Source organism: Podospora pseudoanserina, chromosome 2, assembly GCF_035222485.1.
Source record: "Podospora pseudoanserina strain CBS 124.78 chromosome 2, whole genome shotgun sequence".
NCBI lineage: Eukaryota > Fungi > Ascomycota > Sordariomycetes > Sordariales > Podosporaceae > Podospora > Podospora pseudoanserina.
In genome coordinates, this window is record NC_085921.1 from 3,500,758 (window position 1) to 3,516,983 (window position 16,226).

Here is a 16,226-nt window from a genome sequence, read left to right on the forward strand (position 1 = left end):
GACGGGAGGTTTCAGGGACGCGCGGGTACACCAAGCCCAAGCTTGGCTTCCAAAGCTTCCAGAAAGAATTCGGGCAAGGGTGAGCATGACAACAATCCTAACCCAATGTCAAAGACAACAATTGTAAGAAGAGAACCAATTCAAGTCAACAACAAAACACAAATCAAATTCTTTATTTTCTCTTCCATCGTCCCGGTTGCTTGCGGCTCTCTCTTGCCTTGATTCAACAATTACTACGTAAGATGCTCGAAACCGGAGGTAAAATATCCAGAGGTATTAAATGGTACCGCAAGGTAGAAATGTTCTAATAAATCATCCATCCAAATCCTGAACCAAAAGTGATAGCAGCCACAAAGTATATCAGTACAGAACCGAGCAAAAGTATCACCATTACACAATAGCCCTCTTCTTTTGAAGCCCACTCCCCTCTTGTTTTTGTCCACAGAATCATTAACTCCTATCCCCGCCTGCCTGCCTTCCTCCCTGCTGCCCATGGCCCATGTTGATCACCACCTCAAGAAATCCTCTCTAGTCCAAAATAATAATAGAAAGTCGCATTAAAAGCCTTACGCAAGCGAAAAGATAAAAAAAAAACGGCCATATGGTGAATGAATCGAATAATACGCCCATACGCATGCATGACAAGCCCCTTCTAGATATCCGGGTTACTTTCCACTCTCCAGAACTTCCACCCTTCCCTCTCCCCAGGCATGCCACCATGCACACCCACCAGCCTCTCCACACCATCATTCCCCTGCGCATTGAGGAACTTTTCCTGATCAATCTCCATACCACCCTCCTCATCCTCCACCGTGCCGTTTTTTAGAACCGCAGGCCACAAAACACCCACGCCGTCACCACCAAGCGTAGTCTCAAATTTTTGGTAGCCCTCTTCGTCAAGCTGCTCCTCCAACCTAGCGAGTTTCTCTCTAGGAACCCCGGGTTTTAGGAGAGTAATTGAGCAACCACCACCACCGGCACCGGTTAGTTTCGTCCAGCCTATCCCTTGGTGGTCTACCAGCTCGCGGACACGTTCGAGTCTGGGGTGTGAGACGCCAAGTGAGACCAGCAAACCGTGGTTGATGTTCATCAGCTCGCCCACACGGCGAAGGCTGTCCTCCTTCTCCGTAGAGAAATCGTCCTCGGCAATGAGCTCCGCCGATGTTTGCGTGACCTTGTCAATGGCATCAAGAATGCTGCCAACAAGTTTCGGGTGAGTGTCCTTCAACCTCCCCACCTTGGCCACCTCATGCGCCGTGGATTTTGGCGTCCTGGTGTCGACCAAAAGGAGTGGCAACTCGGGGAAATCCCAAAGTGGTTTTACATCAGGTGCCTTGCTGTAATCCGTTCTCTGGAACATGACGGCCTTGCCCTGTGTGGAGACGGTGTTGTCCACACCGGAGGGGTTGCCGTGGATGAACATCTCGTAGACGTACGCCCATCGGTTGATGCGCTCAATCTGCATCCGGGCCTCATCAGGCGGTTGATCCGGATGGGGCCCAGAAAGTGTCCTAAGCTGAAGCAACAGGGCTGCCGAGAGACACACAGCAATAGTGGCGCTGCTTCCGAGTCCTGCGCCTATTGGAATCGTGGAGCGCAATGTGTACTGGCAGGCGGGGAACGACGGTGATCCAAGGGACAAGAACATGTACAAGAAAGAACCGGCCGAGTTCTGGTGAACTTTGCGAACATCCGCCGGCTTATCCGGCGAGACATCGGCGAGGTATGGCTGGATGGCGGCGACGAGCTCCTGGTCGATTTCGGTGACGAGACTGTAATAGTACTTCTTTTTCGACGGCTGTTGGAAGATGGCCCAGGGCAGTTCGTCAATCCTCCACGAGTGGTCAAAGTCGATATCTGGGAACTTGAGTGTGACGGTCTTTCTCGACTTGGAGAGCGATGTTACGAGGAGGTAGGAGCGCAAAGCGATTGAAGCCGCGATCGCCGCCTGCAAGATGCGCCCACGTCAGTTTCGTCGCATTAAACCAACTCCAAGCGCTTGCTTCTTACCTTGCCGTGCACAACCGCATGTTCACCAAACACAATCACCTTTCCCGGCGCCGAAACCATAAAACTAGGCATCATTGGGCTGGACTTTTTGCGTTGCATGCGATCTCTGATATTCCCGTTCCCATTCCCGTTGAGCGTGAGGTTTCCAGTGCCGTTGGTGATCCCGTTTGTGCCTTCGACGCCGTATTCGCTGGCGTTGCTGCTGCTGGCACTGATGCTAGAACTTTCGGGTTCGGTGTCCACATGGTAGCCGTTCTGGCCGTTCCGGCCGTTCGCAATGGCCTGCGTCATGGCTTGTTGTGACTGACCAGAATTCCACCTGTCGTGTAACTACGGCCTCGGGTGAGACACAAAGGTTTCTCTGCGTGTGAGCCGAGAACAATGTTTAGCTAGTCGGCCGTCAATGGCTTGGAGGTGTGATGCGATCTAGGAACAAAGGAGTCTCGAGCGGCGCAAGTTGATTGCTTCGCTGGTCAAGTAGACGGGCTCGATTGCCGAGTTTTTCGCAACTGACTTCGGTCCGGTGTCTTTGACTAGAAATGATCTCCGGCGTATAAGTGCTATTACTCGCCGAGATATAGCTGCACGATGAGGGCGAAGTTGGTTCCTGACGTTTGGCTTTGCTGGACTGACTACCAATAAAATAGCGATGATTGAGAGAAAGCGGACGCGGAGGGAGAGAGGAGCAGTATAGGCGAGGGTGGGGTCGATGGCTATTAATCTGGGGAGAAGCCGGTCACAGTCGGCTTGTTTATTATCTCTCACCTTAACTCTCGACGACAAGATAACAAAAAGAGGAGAAAGGGGTGAGAAAGGTACGAGGTGTGGTGGTACAGATCACGGAAGGGGGAGAAGCAGGAAAATATGACGGATGGACATTGGACATTGGACGCGGCACTGCTTAGCCACGATGCACGACGGTTCGCAACAGGGGGGTTACTGCTTGATGAGCCCATTGGGTAACATTTGGCTTTCTCGAAGCTCCTGATTGGGCACCAGCATGCATTTCCAACGAACTGGGTGACAGTCAGGGGGGCCACGCTATAATGAAAGCTTTGAGCTCTGTTAAAATTATTACCTGACAGCGGTGTCAACGGTCTCGAACCCAACTCTTTGTCAGCGTGTTTCGAATGCGCAAAGGCGTGCAATTTCCCCCACGAAAAATCTCGAGTGGTCCCGTGACGCCTGTGCCAGGGCACATCGATGATGACAACGTGCCTCTGCTGCGGTCAACCAAGATTGCGTCGCCCGCCGCCGTCAGGCATGGCAATATTATCAGTTCTGTCCCAATTTAGCGATGGAGGGGGACGCATGATGTGTCTGCGATCCGCTTACAAAGGGGCATATCGGAGGTGTGGGGCTATGACATGGAGGTCTCGCGGGACTTGGTGCGGGGAGTGAGCCCGATTGACGGGAGTGGTGACACCGTTATATCGGCTACCCCATGCGGACATCACCCGAACTCGGGGATCGGACGTGTCCGGACATGGTAACACGTCATGCAGTTTGAGATCAATTCACTGCAGATGAGTTTCGAGGAAACCATTGCACTTCAGCAACCTGGCATAATTAGCAATTACCATCATGTAATGGAATGGGTGATCATGGAACGCCGAACACAACCTCCAAAGCCACAAGGCTTGGTGGTGGTCCAATATCACACAGTTGACGCCCAAAGCCATTTGGTTGCTGCTGCTGCATCAGTCTAAGCCTCAGTTACGCAGTGGATTCGATCAGATGGAGCAACACGTTGTCGATGCTAACCCAGCCCAAATTCACATAATCACGCCGAAGACAAGGGACCAGACCAGTACAGGTGTTTTTTTGTCTTGATTTGTTTTGTATAGCGTTGGCAGCCGGACGTAATCCATTGTTTTGAAGAGAACCCCTTTCCTGCCTTTCAACAAGACAAAGACGAGGTAAACTCCCACGTTCGTTCCTAAATCGTATCGCTTATTTCCCGAGACGCCGTATTCATCGAGTCGCAGACTTGAAGCCTGGACCCAGCACAAAAGTCGAATTCCTCCGTCATGCCAACGCCACCAACCCCGCCCCGGCAGAGCTCAAACTCTAGACCATGCTTCCATTGTTGTTTTCAGGAGACAGTCGTCAGAATTTAAGCCTGGACCTTCTTGTTTCTCTTGGGAATGTCAGTGATGACGAGGGCTGCGGTGTCGTCTGGTCAGTTCCATGCTTTCTTCCGGATATAATGCGGCTATTCGTCGAGGAACATACTGGGAGGCAAGCTCTGCTTGAGCTTCTCGGCCTTGTCGGAGTCCTTGAGAACCAAGGTGTAGAGGTGTCTCTGGCAGCGGACCTTGAACTTGATCTGAGACTTGTTCTTCTTGATCCGCGCGGCTGTATCCATAAAAAGTCGAGTCAGTTCCCATCTCTTCATTGCCTTTCTTCCTTCATTTCCTAGTTTTCGAGTCGGTAGGTTACGTACAGGAGGCGTCCGACCGGCGGCAGATCTCGATGAACTAAAAACACAAAATGTCAGTCAAAAATGCTTTTGTCGGTTTTTTGGATTCGGCCCAAAAAACTGGCCAGGCCGTGATTTACACACCTGCTTGATATCTCCGATTTCCTGAGGCATTTTGACGGCTGTGATGAGTCTCCTGTAAACGGTCTACGGAAGTTCAAAGTCGGGGTTGGAGGGGATTTCTCAAAATTATTCAGTTTGTGTGGGTTTCTCCGAATTGGCTCGCTTTGGGTGGGGCTCCTGCACACTCGACGCCCAAGCCATCGCCAGGGGTCTTCGAGGAGGTCATAGCGCCCTGACTGTGGCTGGGTGACGTGTCCCGCTTTGTGGCGCTAGCTGTCGGTGGCCAAGGTAAGAGCGTTGACGACGACAACACCTGTTCTTATCGAAGGACTTATTTACTTTTGGTTCATTTTTCCTGCTAGTTGCCCTCGAGATTCTTTGCCGGACTTCTTTATCATTATCCAAAAGCCAGAGTTTTCACAACACTGTTTGTCAAGGACTGAGCGTCAGTGTAAGCCAAGATGCCAACGCCACTCGATCATGCAATGAGATCACGGGTAAGTGTATGCTTCAAGCTTTGGTAACAGTTCACTAACTACATATCATAGAATGCTTTCCTAGGTAACATACTAAGACCCCGGCAAGGAAGATCAGCTTTCATTAACACATGAACAGCTTTCACAGGTCTGGTGACGGGTGTTGCCGTATGGGCGATCTGGGGAGGAGACATGTTCCCCACAAGCCCAGACCCAACTGGTAATCCAGAGGAATGGTCTAAAGAAGATCTCCGAAGATGGCTCGCCGCTGTATGTTGTGTAGCTGGGAGCACTGTTCTGTCTTCATCGATGCTGACCAGCCAACAGCGAAATCTTCACCCTCAAGACTCAGACACGAGGGAGCAACTGTTGGAGAGGGTTAAAGCAAACATGAGGATTCCAAGGCAGTGAATGGGAGGCAGTCCTACTCCTCATACGTACATAAAGAGAATTGATATTGCATGAAAGGGACATGGACTTATCTTGTTGTAGGCAACGGCGACATGCTTTTAATTCTTGGCTAAAGAAGACGCCAATGCTCCAACATATTTCATTAAAACTGCTTCCTGGACCCTCAATTCGCGGCTGTCGGCCTCACAGGCAAGAGATATCCCCAGTCATCAATTAAGGTACTAACACAAGATATGGGATAAGTGAGAAAGCAAAGAAAAATAGCAACCTGGGTGTTTGAGGTTCCATCCGACCAAAACATGCAATCTGGGGTGTTAGCGTTGCAGTAGGGCCATCGGAGATTTATAGCCAATCATAGTCCACGACCAGCTATGAGGTAAGCCTAGCTTGGCTGATTACTGACGCTCCTGCAGCAAGGGGCGCATGCGCTACAAGGACAGTTTGTTCTCTGACGCGAACGACAAGGCAGCAAAGGACTTTGTCCATCTTACAACCCCTCAATCCGTCCCTCGCTAAATCGTCTCCTGAGTCTGCGACAGCTCTCATTGTCGCAGCCTCTCCGCGACGATGGATATTCTACAGGTATGCACTAAGCGCATTCTTCCCGTTCAATCCTCCCCAGCTAACATGGATCCAACTGTAGCGCCTCGCGCGGTTTCTCGACCGTCCGCTATTCCCCTGGAAGAAGCTAATTATCGGGTTCTCTGTTGCCCAATTCCTGTTCGAAGGTGTCCTCGGTATTCGTCAGTATCGTGTCTTGACCAAGACCAAGCCCCCCGCCGTTCTCCAGCATGAAGTCACACAAGAGGTTTTCGACAAGAGCCAGGCCTATGGACGCGCCAAGGCCAAGTTCTCTCTGATCAACGGTCTCTACGGTCAAATCCAAAACTTCGCATTCTACCACTTCGATATTCTCCCCAAGCTCTGGTCATGGTCTGGCAACCTACTCCTTCGCTTCGCACCCACTCGGTTCACCGGCGAAATCTCGCAATCTATCGTGTTCATTCTGGCCTTCATCTTCATCCACCAAGTCGTCTCGCTCCCGTCCAACATCTACCAGACATTTGTTCTGGAGGAGAAGTTTGGATTCAACAAGCAGACCCCGAAGCTCTTCGTCACGGATATGATCAAGTCCAACCTGTTGGCTGTGGTTTTGACTCCTCCCATTCTTGCCGGTTTCCTCGCCATTATTAAGAAGACTGGCAGCCAGTTCTTCTATTACCTCTGGATGTTCGGCGCTGGTCTTCAGGTCTTCATGATTACGATTTACCCCATTGCTATCCTGCCACTGTTCAACAAACTTTCTCCCCTGGAGGAAGGCAAGCTCAAGACCGACGTTGAGGACCTCGCCAAGAAGCTCAAGTTCCCCCTTCACGAACTCCACGTCATTGATGGCAGCAAGCGCAGCGCTCACAGCAACGCCTATTTTTTTGGTCTCCCCTGGAAGAAGCACATTGTTATCTACGACACTCTGATTGAGAAGAGCGAGACCGAGGAGGTCGTTGCTGTTCTCGCCCACGAACTTGGTCACTGGAGCTTGGGCCACACCACCAAGCTGTTTGGTATTTCTCAGGTATGTCTCTCACCTCGTCACTCCTCGCACCACTGTATTAACCCCCCAACCAGGCTCACTTCTTCTACATCTTTGCCCTCTTCTCCGTCTTCGTAAATAACAACTCCCTTTACGCCGATTTTGGCTTCCACGCCCAGCACCCCATCATCGTCGGCTTCCTCCTCTTCAGCGACATCCTCGGCCCCGCCGACAATGTCATCAAGTTCCTCATGAACATCCTCAGCCGCCGCTTCGAGTTCCAAGCCGACGCCTTTGCCAACAATCTGGGGTACAATGCTGAGCTGGCTTCTTCTCTCATTAAGCTGCAGATCCAGAACTTGAGCACCATGGACGCTGATTGGGCTTTCGCCGCCTATCACTTCTCTCATCCTATCCTTTCGGAGAGGTTGAAAGCGTTGAACTGGCAGCCTACCGAGAAGGTGGTTGTTAAGGAGACGGTTGGGGAGGAGAAGAAGGAGGACACGGCTGTTACCACTGGGAGGGATGAGCTTTGAGGGGGTGAATAAGAAAATTAGTAGGAAGAGGTGGACGGTAATCCATTATAGAGGATTGATATTTGTGCGTCATGATTCATTGATATTTAAGTAGAAAGATGATACAGGGAAGAGTGATCTGACGTTTCTGGTTCAGTCTGTTCACGAGTTGTGAGCAGAGATGGCAGCATTCTGTAGCACAAAGAGCCAACACCCACCAGCGTTTTTTATCTCAACAACCCTAACCCTACCTATACCAACCTCGATACAACACCATGACTTACATCCTACACAACCTCCCATTACAAGTAAGTGTTCTGGATAAAGAAGAATTCGAATCGGATAAAAAGAAACCACCCCTCCTGGGAGTCGAACCCAGCGCAACGGAATGAGAATCCGCTATGTTAACCGATACACCAGAGGGGTTGTTGCCCGGTCATGGAGCTGTTTGCTGTTTGTTGGAAGGTGCTGACGGAGGAGATGTTTGTAAGGCATGGGGGATGTTTGGAGGAAGGAGGTAGGGAGATGGGGAGGGATTTGGGTAGGAAGAAGGGCAGGAAGGATGGCAGGTGGGCAGGAAGGTGGGCAGGAAGGAAGAAGAAGGGCGGGTAACATGGAACGGGGTCAGGAAGGTGCAGGCCTACTGTAAAATGTCACTCCTGGGGATGAAGGGAATGGCAGACACAATTGGCAAGAAGTCTGTGATATAAAGCGAAATGGTATAGGCATCCGGAAGCAACTTCAGTTTCGGGGGATCATCACTCGTTGGTAACATCATCCGATCAACGCTCATCCAAGACCATGATGATTCGTAACAACAAACTTGTCACAGGCCAAAAAAAGTTTAAGCAAGCACTGACAGGGTGGTAAAGATAGTCCAACTACAAGAGATACTACGGATATAGGTACAGCTGCCCAGCGTCTCGAATGAGTTCTCTTATCTAGCCCCAGATACCAGTACATTGTTTGTGTGATTTTACACCAATTTTTTACTTACAGTATGTCTTATTTCCTTGCCTCATAATCCAAGATGGTCAACATCTTACAGTCATTTCCACTCGAAAGCTGGGTCCGTACCTCCATCGTCAGCCTTGCCCCCTGTACTCCATCTTGACCCATCTCTATATACGCATTTTACCCTCCTCCGAATCGTCAACATGTTTTGCCACCACTGCCTCCCACCACTCGCGCGTAAGCTGCGCATCAGTCCCGGCCAGAGCCGCAACCCGATACGCTACCCAAACAATGTCAAAAGCGAGCCGCATCTTCATTTTGGTGTCATAATCTGCAACCTCCGGGATTTTGATCACAGTTCCAGTCGATATCGGTGTGAGAAAAAGCTTCCCTAATTGTGGGTGATTCAACTCGACGCCTTGTCTTGGTTTGACTAAACATTTGCAGCGGTTAGCAATATCTTCTCTGGTCACGTCTCACAGCAGTGGACTATCGAGAGAAAAATAGCTCGTGTTGATCCAATGAAGCTGGAGCTGGGTTCCGACCCCTCCTTGTCGAGTGCTTTGCTGTCAGGATTAAGATATTTGAGGCCGAAGCGGGTGTGCCTCCATAGTCTTTTGACAGTGAGATCCAGGCAGATCTGATTCCAGCTTTCATTGTCGATAAATTTCTCTTTGACTTCCGATGAGCCAGAAGGGCGAAAAAGATCCTTGCTGGAGTTGATGTCGATGGCGGAATCAAAGAGCAAAGGCCATGCTTGCTCCAAGCACTGGAGAAATTCCTTGGTCTTCCCAAGGTCACGGTTGACTGGAGGAGAAATGATGTGACCGATCTCAGTGCGGTACATCTCTGATACCGTCCTCTTAATTAGACACGGGTTTTCGGTGCTGCTACGGGGCGGATGATCCGTCTCATAGTCCTCGAGAGCTTCTAGTCCTTCAAAAGCTAGAGGCAGCATTGACTGTTAGTGACTGTATGTCAATACTGTTTCTACTCCACCTCAACCTACACATTCGGATCAAGGGCCTGATTTCCCGTAGTCTGCCACATCATTTAAGTACCTCCTCATCTGAAATTGTCTCTTTCGCCAACTTGTTCAGCGTAGCCAGTGGGGTGACGGCCAGCATAGCAGCAAACGCCTCGTCATCGAGCTCCATTGGCTCGGCGCAAAAGAAAGAGAGCCGGGCTTAAACCTCTTTAACCAGGTTGTATCGCTCATCCAGTTCCTGGACCGAGAAAACATCTTCACCTCGTGGAGGGTTTGGGGCTGAAAGCAGCCGAAAAAGCCGTTTTACATCGAAGAACGTGGTGCCAGGGGGGGAGAGCTGAGGTTTGAAATCCACTTGAGCGCCTTGCAGTTCAAATATATCTTCTACTATGCGTAGGAAAGGGACGTCGACATCAACCAGCTTGATATTCGGCCGGGTGTAGGGTTTGATGACTTCTTCAATGAACCATTCCTCATCCGCTCAGCAACGCCAGAGCCAGTCGACATCCTCTTCGCTGGTTTGGGGCTCAACAGTCGCCATGCTGAATTCCTTTTCTTAAATACCGGGGTTGCGAGTTGATACTAGGAAGAGGTTTGAAGGTTGAGTAATGGTTGGGAGGTTGTGCTTTTGAAGTGATGAAGTTGGGGAAGGTGTGAGTCAGTCAGTTTGAAAATCAAATCAAGAGGGCAATCGCCGGAGGTCAGGGAAGGAACTGCTTGCTGCAGTCATGGCCATTCGGCAGGAGCAAACTGATCTCCGGCCGTGTTGAGCTGTCTTTCAAACCTAATGACTGCCGATATTTCTTTGGGCCCGTCGTTATCACCACCGTTTTCAATTCAGTACTGCAAGCAACTATTCAGTACTGCAAACAACTATTATGAGACTTTGAACAATGTATCCATGTCGAATCAACTGTCATTTCAGCTCCTCTAAATATCCTATCGTCTTTCATAGTTCGCCCGACCAATCCCTACAACACCCTCACGAAGCATAAAGAATTACAGGGTTCATCGCACACGGCAATTTGATGATCAACATATAATATGTCACTCTTCCTGATATGCAAACGTTGTGGTAGGACTTTTTCGTTATCTAATTGGACAAGACAGACGTGTTGGCGATGCATACCAATCATCCACATCTTGATCCAATACGACAAACTAACCGATCTATTCTCCTGCCCTCAAACGGCACAGCAAACCTATCCCATTGTCTTTACATCACCTGGCAGAAGATTCCCTATTCAGGAACAACATCCAGATCTCACCTTACACGCGAGATGAGCAAGCAGTCCATGTTGTGTTTGTCTGTTGTATCTAACGTATTAAGAGGCGATTGACCTGAGCCTTGCGAGAAAGGAACGAGAAAAAAAGGCAAAAGCTCGCTGGCCAACTCCGTAGAGGTGGCCAGCTACGAAACCCTCGGTAGGGTTTTCTTCGTAATGGGGGGGCGGTCGAAAGGGGGGGTCGAATTCCTTGAAGGTCATCTCGAAAGACAGGGCCTCGCTGAGGAATCGAATTCAGGTGTCCACGGAGCCTTGTTTCCAAGGGGCATTGTTCGTTGCCTGATCCGGGCTGCCTACGTCTTACCCGCTGAACCATTTGACCATTCCAGTTACCAAATGAGTGCGTAGGCAGCTGTTGGAAGTTGGTTGCGAGAGGTGGTGTGTATACCATAGTCTGGACAGTCCATCCTGTCAGCGAGAGTCGCTCTGCTTACTCTCGCATCAACCGCCACCATGTCTACCGAACAGTCTCGCAACTCGTCGCCCTCATGGAGTGCTCGTAATTTCCATCTTGCACCCGTTACTGATTCTTCTTTTCCCAGCGCAGCTAAAACACCATCAATTTCCGCACTCCCCCCACCGTGCTCTTCCCAACCATTTCCCACCACATTCAACCCTTCTCTTGTATTCCCGATCCCTCCGGATAATTTACCTCACAACCACAATATTTCTAATCTCCTTCACAGCCGGCCTGCTGACCACCTCCCTCTCCATCGCCCAAAATCTCCTCTCCTAGCCACTATCAATCAGCCCCCTCCTTCTCCCCTCCGCTATTTTGTCCATCACCAGCCCCCAAATTATATTCTTATCTAGACTCTTTCTCTTATCTCTCGCACCGCTGGGAAGGGACTGTCAAGGTCATTTAACGACTTGGTAATAGCGAAAGCAGTGCAGGGAGTAGCGATGGGAATGGCGGTCATCACACCAGCAGTAGGTGGTGAGCAACACCAGATTACCCTATTAAAAGCCGGAGCTACGCTCCCCAAAACTACACCTAACCAGTAGTTCTCCCCCTTTGAGCGCGAAGTCCTCGACATCAATCCGGGAGAAGAAATGGAAAGGCTGGGCAGTAACAGCAACGCCAGGGTGATGAGCAACAACTCAATGAACGAGACTATCACTATAAGCTAATAGGAGAGTGTCATGTCGAAGGTCTGATGTATTATAACACTTCACGGATAAGGAGGCTAAAGGATGGGATTATACGCTTGGTGTAGCACGGGATGGTGTTTTTGCGCTGGTCAACCTCTCCATGTGTACAAGATTTACATGGTTCCTGATAGCATGAGCAATATGCTGTACCTCTCTTACATATCCGCTGTCACTACACAGTACATTCTATCTTAGTGGAGGCTGGAAGGGCGCTGGTGTTCAAAAAAACGATGATGCCTGCTGGGAGAGTGGGGGGACAAGCAAAATATCAAGCTTTTGATTTCGTCCAGGCTCGAACTGGAGACCTTCAGTGTGTTAGACTGACGTGATAACCAACTACACCACGAAACCTCGTACTTTGATGCTGCCAATGTGAGAAAATAGTATATACATAGGTTAAACTAAACTCGATGTTGGAGGTTACCAAGATACTTCAGTTTTCAGCCACGGAGCCCCTGAAGCCTCTGAATCCCAATTCCCACAACCTGCCAAACAGTAACACAATAAACCTAGGCGCAGAACTATTTGCATTGCTGTCTAGCTTATCCCAGTGGCCTCACTAGGTTTAAGGACACATAAATCTATCGTTGCATCCTAGGGCGTTTTTATCATATGACTATGTAAATTATCATCCCGCCTACAGAACCTTTCTGCGGTTGTTTGGTGAAATAATTCTCCTGCCAGCGGTGTCTCAAATCTCGTTATGTCCACCAAGACCGTTTCTACCCAGCGAAGTCGAGCTGAACGGCACACGAATCCCAGGATTCTGCCCAATCCTGGAAATGATCCAAGCACTCGTGTGCTTCGCGATCAAGCAACAAATGCAAGGCCTTGTATCCAGCTAGCTGCCTAAGCATCCCTGCGAAACGCATACTTCCAGAGCCCTCTAGGAGGCTCCGGAAGACCAGACTGTTCCTCCCACAGCTCATCTCCCCTCACCAACCGCTCAACCTTCTCCTTCAACTGATCCTCAAACACCCTCGACCTCTCCTCCTCCCAAAATGGGTCCTCAATCGAGTAAGTGTGTTTGCTTGGTTCGACCAAGTTGGCGCAAAACCTGGCCAAAACCGTGTCAGAGGAGGAGTTCGGCTGACCCCAGAGTCGAAGGGGTGTGATGATACGATGGTATGCTTTTATAATGGCGCGGTCCTGCTCCGCCGTCATATCAACCCGGTCGTCCGGCGCGCCCCAGTCGCTCACATCGGCCATCACTACGCGGAGCGTCAGCCCGCGCAGGTTGAGCTTGTCCTTGGCCCAATCGACGGTAGCGAGCCAGTCCTTCTGTGCGGGCGAGTCGTCCTGAGGCCAGACTTCCCAGTTATACGGTGGGAAGACTATTTCGAGAGAGCGGAGCATGTCGAGGCAACCCTGGGGAACGACGTCGCGGAGAAACTCGCTCACTGCAAAGCGATCGAACGGGTACTGGCGAGGCGACAGCTCCTCGTGGTTTGGCACGTCCGATGGGGAGGAGGAGTCGTAGTCGTGCACGACGAAGCGGTTCTGTGAGAAGAAAACCACCTGGGCGTCGAGGTAGAGGGTGCGGCAGATGAGAAACAAGTCGGTTGGGGCCGCCCAGCACCGGCAAGAATCCGAAGCGGCGGAATGCTGAAGACGGCAAAAGCAACCAATGGTCCAGCATTCGACGAACTGGCATCCGTTGTGTACTTCAGGAGGGCACGATGCGCCGTACTCGCACCCGACGCGGCACAAGGAATATTTCCTGGAAGTTCGACCTTGCCTACTCCATGTGACCTCGTTCCACGGGGTAACGAGGTCAGTATACTCGAGTATGCGGAGACGAAGCTCTTGTGGAAGCTTGAGCAAGTGACTGGCTAATGGCGCCGTCGAAGAGGACAGGCACGGCTTAGCGAGCGCATCGGGTGCCGTCTGGGTGATGCCACGAGCGTGTTTGACGGCGGCATCGGCAATCTGTTGAAGCTGGCTGTTTGTCTTCCGGCAGAGTCGAACGTGGCAGTTGGCCAATGGCGATAGGAGCTTTAGGGGCGCCACTGCCAGTTGAGCTGCCTCCTCATCGTCATCCTGAACGTCACAAACGAGCTTTATTTCCAGAGCTCGGGGGTTGACATGAGCCGACATGTAAGTAGCCGCGTCCATCCACTCGGCAAGCATATCCTTCGTAGATGAGACCGAAAGAGTGGCCGGGGCTTGATGCAGGCCGCCATGGGCGTGGGAGCAGTAGGTCTGGCCATCGTAAGGGTATACACGTAGCAAATGGCAGCAGTATGAGTGGTTGCCGTCTTCAGGTTGATGGCACGAAGCCTCATTCAGAATGACCCTGAGTGAGGTTAAAGACGCCAAGGACCGGGATGTAAGAGATCTCAAAGGCGCAAGGGAGTGAGGGCTGGTGTAGCGGATGATGAACCTGTTCCTCGAGTACAGCAAAGTAGATGCTTCCTGGTAGATGATTTTGCAGGAAATCAATAAGCCAAAGAATTCTGTTTCCTGGCCGTTCAACCTGAAAAAGTGCGGGTGATAGTCTGCCAAACCAACCCATTCATAGATCTGACGGCGTATGTCAGGAGACAGTCGCAAAAACGGGGGAGTGCAATCCATGCTGTGATAATATTGCTGTTGGTTGGTATGCGAAAGCGGTCCGGCGTAGGCTCAGGTAAGGGACGGTCAGAATATGAAGAAAGGGAGGTGTTGGGAGGAAAGTGTACCTAGCCTAGCTGGCGCAGGCGGCAAAGAGTTGCCATTGGTTTTGGGTTGCCAGGGGTCTACAGTTGAGCCACTCATGGCAGTGCTAAAGGTGGGGCAAGGTAAGGTAGCGACTACTGAGCCAGTAAGCGACCATATTGCGGAATCCGGCCATCGTGTTCAGGGTCGGTGTGCCGCGACGTCAACACCAACGTTACGGTGGGATGCGATGGATACGTTGAGTTTCATCAACGTCTACAAATAGACATATCGGGCTTCAGCGACCGCATCGTGTGTAACATACGCCCTAGTAACACTGCTTGCTAGATTCAGCCCCAGACCTGCTCGGCCAACTCAAGTACCGCACAAAGGCAGGACAATGTCTCACATCGTCTGGCTGCCGCTATCGATTCGTAATCTAGGTGCTGTATTAGAGACTCTCGTGACGGGACGGCCTGATGGCCACTTCCATGTCTGCGGCAATGGCCTTACGCCGCCGTCCAACCCGTTTGTTATGAACTAGTGTTTGAGGTGTCGAGGTCTAAAAACAACTACCAAGGTCTATCATGAAGATATTCCCAACTCCAGTACCGCGTTCAGCAGTATAAGAACTCAAGAGGCAGACTGCATATCACAGCTTCTATCCTCATCACTACTCACTCAACACAGCATCTTCTTTGTCAATCCCTCTCTCATCATCATTCTCGCTAGCCGAGAATCAACGATCTTCGCCAACAGGTTCTCATTATCATTTTTCGCTCCCATCGCTAAACGAGAAGCCATCACCCTCACTCTCTAAACACTACTTTCTTCCATCAATAGCCCCACCCCCCCTTTCTTCAATATGGCCAACTCGATGATCAAACACGACAGCGGCAACAACGCCACCTGGACCAAGACCATCGTCTCCAAGACGGACTACCGCGACATCATGTGGACCGACCTCCTCGAGATCGCCGAAGACCACTGGAAGTGGGTCCAGGCCCAACCCGGCGCCTACACCCGCGGGGAGTCCTGCCTCGTCGCCGCCCTCTTCCTCCCCTCCACCAAAGGCGGCGTCATCTTCTTGTCTACCATCCCCCGGGGGACCAAGCACACGGAGATGATGAACGGCGCCCGCGCCGCTCCCGCCTGGTTCCACGCCACTACGGGGGGCACCAACCGCAACACCAACCTGCAGCTCCATGCCGAGGATGGCGCTGAGTTCCTCTTCGAGACATCACCGTACGCCAAGGGCATCGTCAGCAGGAACCTCCAGTATGTCACCCCGGATCGCGACAACGCGCACAGCCGCATGAAGCTGGCCGTCTGGGGTCGCCATAAGACCTCGCCTGCCCAAGGCGAGAGCATCGCGCTGTGCACGGTTGGCGAGAAGCAGCCCAAGTGCCCGGCTGTGGCGCGGGCGCTGAATATCGCCTACTGCGAACGGTACAAGGTTCGGTTTGAGCAGCGGCACACATAAGCAGCTTGTTATCCTCCTACCTTGTCAATGGTAATGGCTTAACGAAGCAGTGGCGAGAAATGGGTGGCAGTCTTTGGAGTTGGGCGGTAGCATTTTGTTTTTGCTTTTTTGAATTTGGGATAGACGGGATGGTAGTATGGTTCTGGATACGAGTCTGGTAGTGGTGGGATTATAATGGCTGGCACCATACAAGTTGGGTTAACTAGATTAGGTAGCTTACTGGATACTCTTAAATATT

At 51.1% G+C, this 16,226-nt stretch overlaps 7 protein-coding genes and 2 non-coding genes across 9 annotated transcripts; 5 read left to right on the forward strand and 4 right to left on the reverse strand.

Annotated features, from left to right (window-relative positions):
- Positions 1 to 86: 86 nt before the first annotated feature.
- On the reverse strand, positions 87 to 2,873 carry ERG12 (Mevalonate kinase). The gene is made up of 2 exons (XM_062944635.1): positions 2,011 to 2,873; positions 87 to 1,948 (listed from the first exon to the last, which is right to left on the reverse strand). The coding sequence occupies exons 1-2, from the start codon at positions 2,299 to 2,301 to the stop codon at positions 653 to 655; spliced, it is 1,587 nt and encodes a 528-aa protein (XP_062803487.1). The 5' UTR covers positions 2,302 to 2,873; the 3' UTR covers positions 87 to 652.
- Positions 2,874 to 3,104: 231 nt separating this feature from the next.
- On the forward strand, positions 3,105 to 5,442 carry QC764_209300 (uncharacterized protein; the record flags this gene model as incomplete). Its single annotated transcript, XM_062944637.1, has 4 exons — positions 3,105 to 5,052; positions 5,104 to 5,116; positions 5,171 to 5,301; positions 5,359 to 5,442. Exons 1-4 carry the CDS (start codon positions 5,017 to 5,019, stop codon positions 5,440 to 5,442), a joined length of 264 nt encoding a protein of 87 aa, XP_062803488.1. The 5' UTR covers positions 3,105 to 5,016.
- Positions 3,617 to 4,718, reverse strand: RPL38 (60S ribosomal protein L38). The gene is made up of 4 exons (XM_062944636.1): positions 4,577 to 4,718; positions 4,457 to 4,490; positions 4,246 to 4,368; positions 3,617 to 4,176 (listed from the first exon to the last, which is right to left on the reverse strand). The coding sequence occupies exons 1-4, from the start codon at positions 4,604 to 4,606 to the stop codon at positions 4,127 to 4,129; spliced, it is 237 nt and encodes a 78-aa protein (XP_062803489.1). The 5' UTR covers positions 4,607 to 4,718; the 3' UTR covers positions 3,617 to 4,126.
- Positions 5,443 to 6,009: 567 nt separating the features above from the next.
- Positions 6,010 to 7,924, forward strand: STE24 (zinc metalloprotease; the record flags this gene model as incomplete). The annotated part of the gene is made up of 3 exons (XM_062944638.1): positions 6,010 to 6,024; positions 6,086 to 7,015; positions 7,069 to 7,924. 3 exons carry the CDS (start codon positions 6,010 to 6,012, stop codon positions 7,507 to 7,509), a joined length of 1,386 nt encoding a protein of 461 aa, XP_062803490.1. The 3' UTR covers positions 7,510 to 7,924.
- Positions 7,843 to 7,914, forward strand: QC764_0040750. The gene has a single exon. It is a non-coding gene; the product is annotated as a tRNA-Glu (tRNA).
- Positions 7,925 to 8,911: 987 nt separating the features above from the next.
- On the reverse strand, positions 8,912 to 9,599 carry QC764_209315 (uncharacterized protein; the record flags this gene model as incomplete). The annotated part of the gene is made up of 2 exons (XM_062944639.1): positions 8,912 to 9,403; positions 9,504 to 9,599. 2 exons carry the CDS (start codon positions 9,597 to 9,599, stop codon positions 8,912 to 8,914), a joined length of 588 nt encoding a protein of 195 aa, XP_062803491.1.
- Positions 9,600 to 12,145: 2,546 nt separating this feature from the next.
- Positions 12,146 to 12,219, forward strand: QC764_0040770. Its single transcript has one exon. It is a non-coding gene; the product is annotated as a tRNA-Val (tRNA).
- A 498-nt stretch (positions 12,220 to 12,717) lies between these two features.
- On the reverse strand, positions 12,718 to 14,442 carry QC764_209320 (uncharacterized protein; the record flags this gene model as incomplete). The annotated part of the gene is made up of 1 exon (XM_062944640.1): positions 12,718 to 14,442. One exon carries the CDS (start codon positions 14,440 to 14,442, stop codon positions 12,718 to 12,720), a length of 1,725 nt encoding a protein of 574 aa, XP_062803492.1.
- A 928-nt stretch (positions 14,443 to 15,370) lies between these two features.
- Positions 15,371 to 15,988, forward strand: QC764_209325 (uncharacterized protein; the record flags this gene model as incomplete). Its single annotated transcript, XM_062944641.1, has 1 exon — positions 15,371 to 15,988. The coding sequence occupies one exon, from the start codon at positions 15,371 to 15,373 to the stop codon at positions 15,986 to 15,988; it is 618 nt and encodes a 205-aa protein (XP_062803493.1).
- Positions 15,989 to 16,226: the final 238 nt, after the last annotated feature.

What these genes read in the sequence shown, in the direction of transcription:
- ERG12 (XM_062944635.1), bottom strand. Translation starts at nt 2,301, where the DNA reads ATGACGCAGGCCATTGCGAACGGCCGGAACGGCCAGAACGGCTACCAT. An exon ending in ATGCGGTTGTGCACGGCAAG is followed by an intron (nt 1,949 to 2,010) that starts GTAAGAAGCAAG and finishes CGCATCTTGCAG; the next exon opens with GCGGCGATCGCGGCTTCAAT.
- RPL38 (XM_062944636.1), bottom strand. Translation starts at nt 4,606, where the DNA reads ATGCCTCAGGAAATCGGAGATATCAAGCAG. An exon ending in AAATCGGAGATATCAAGCAG is followed by an intron (nt 4,491 to 4,576) that starts GTGTGTAAATCA and finishes TTGTGTTTTTAG; the next exon opens with TTCATCGAGATCTGCCGCCG. An exon ending in CAAGCAGAGCTTGCCTCCCA is followed by an intron (nt 4,177 to 4,245) that starts GTATGTTCCTCG and finishes ACGACACCGCAG; the next exon opens with CCCTCGTCATCACTGACATT.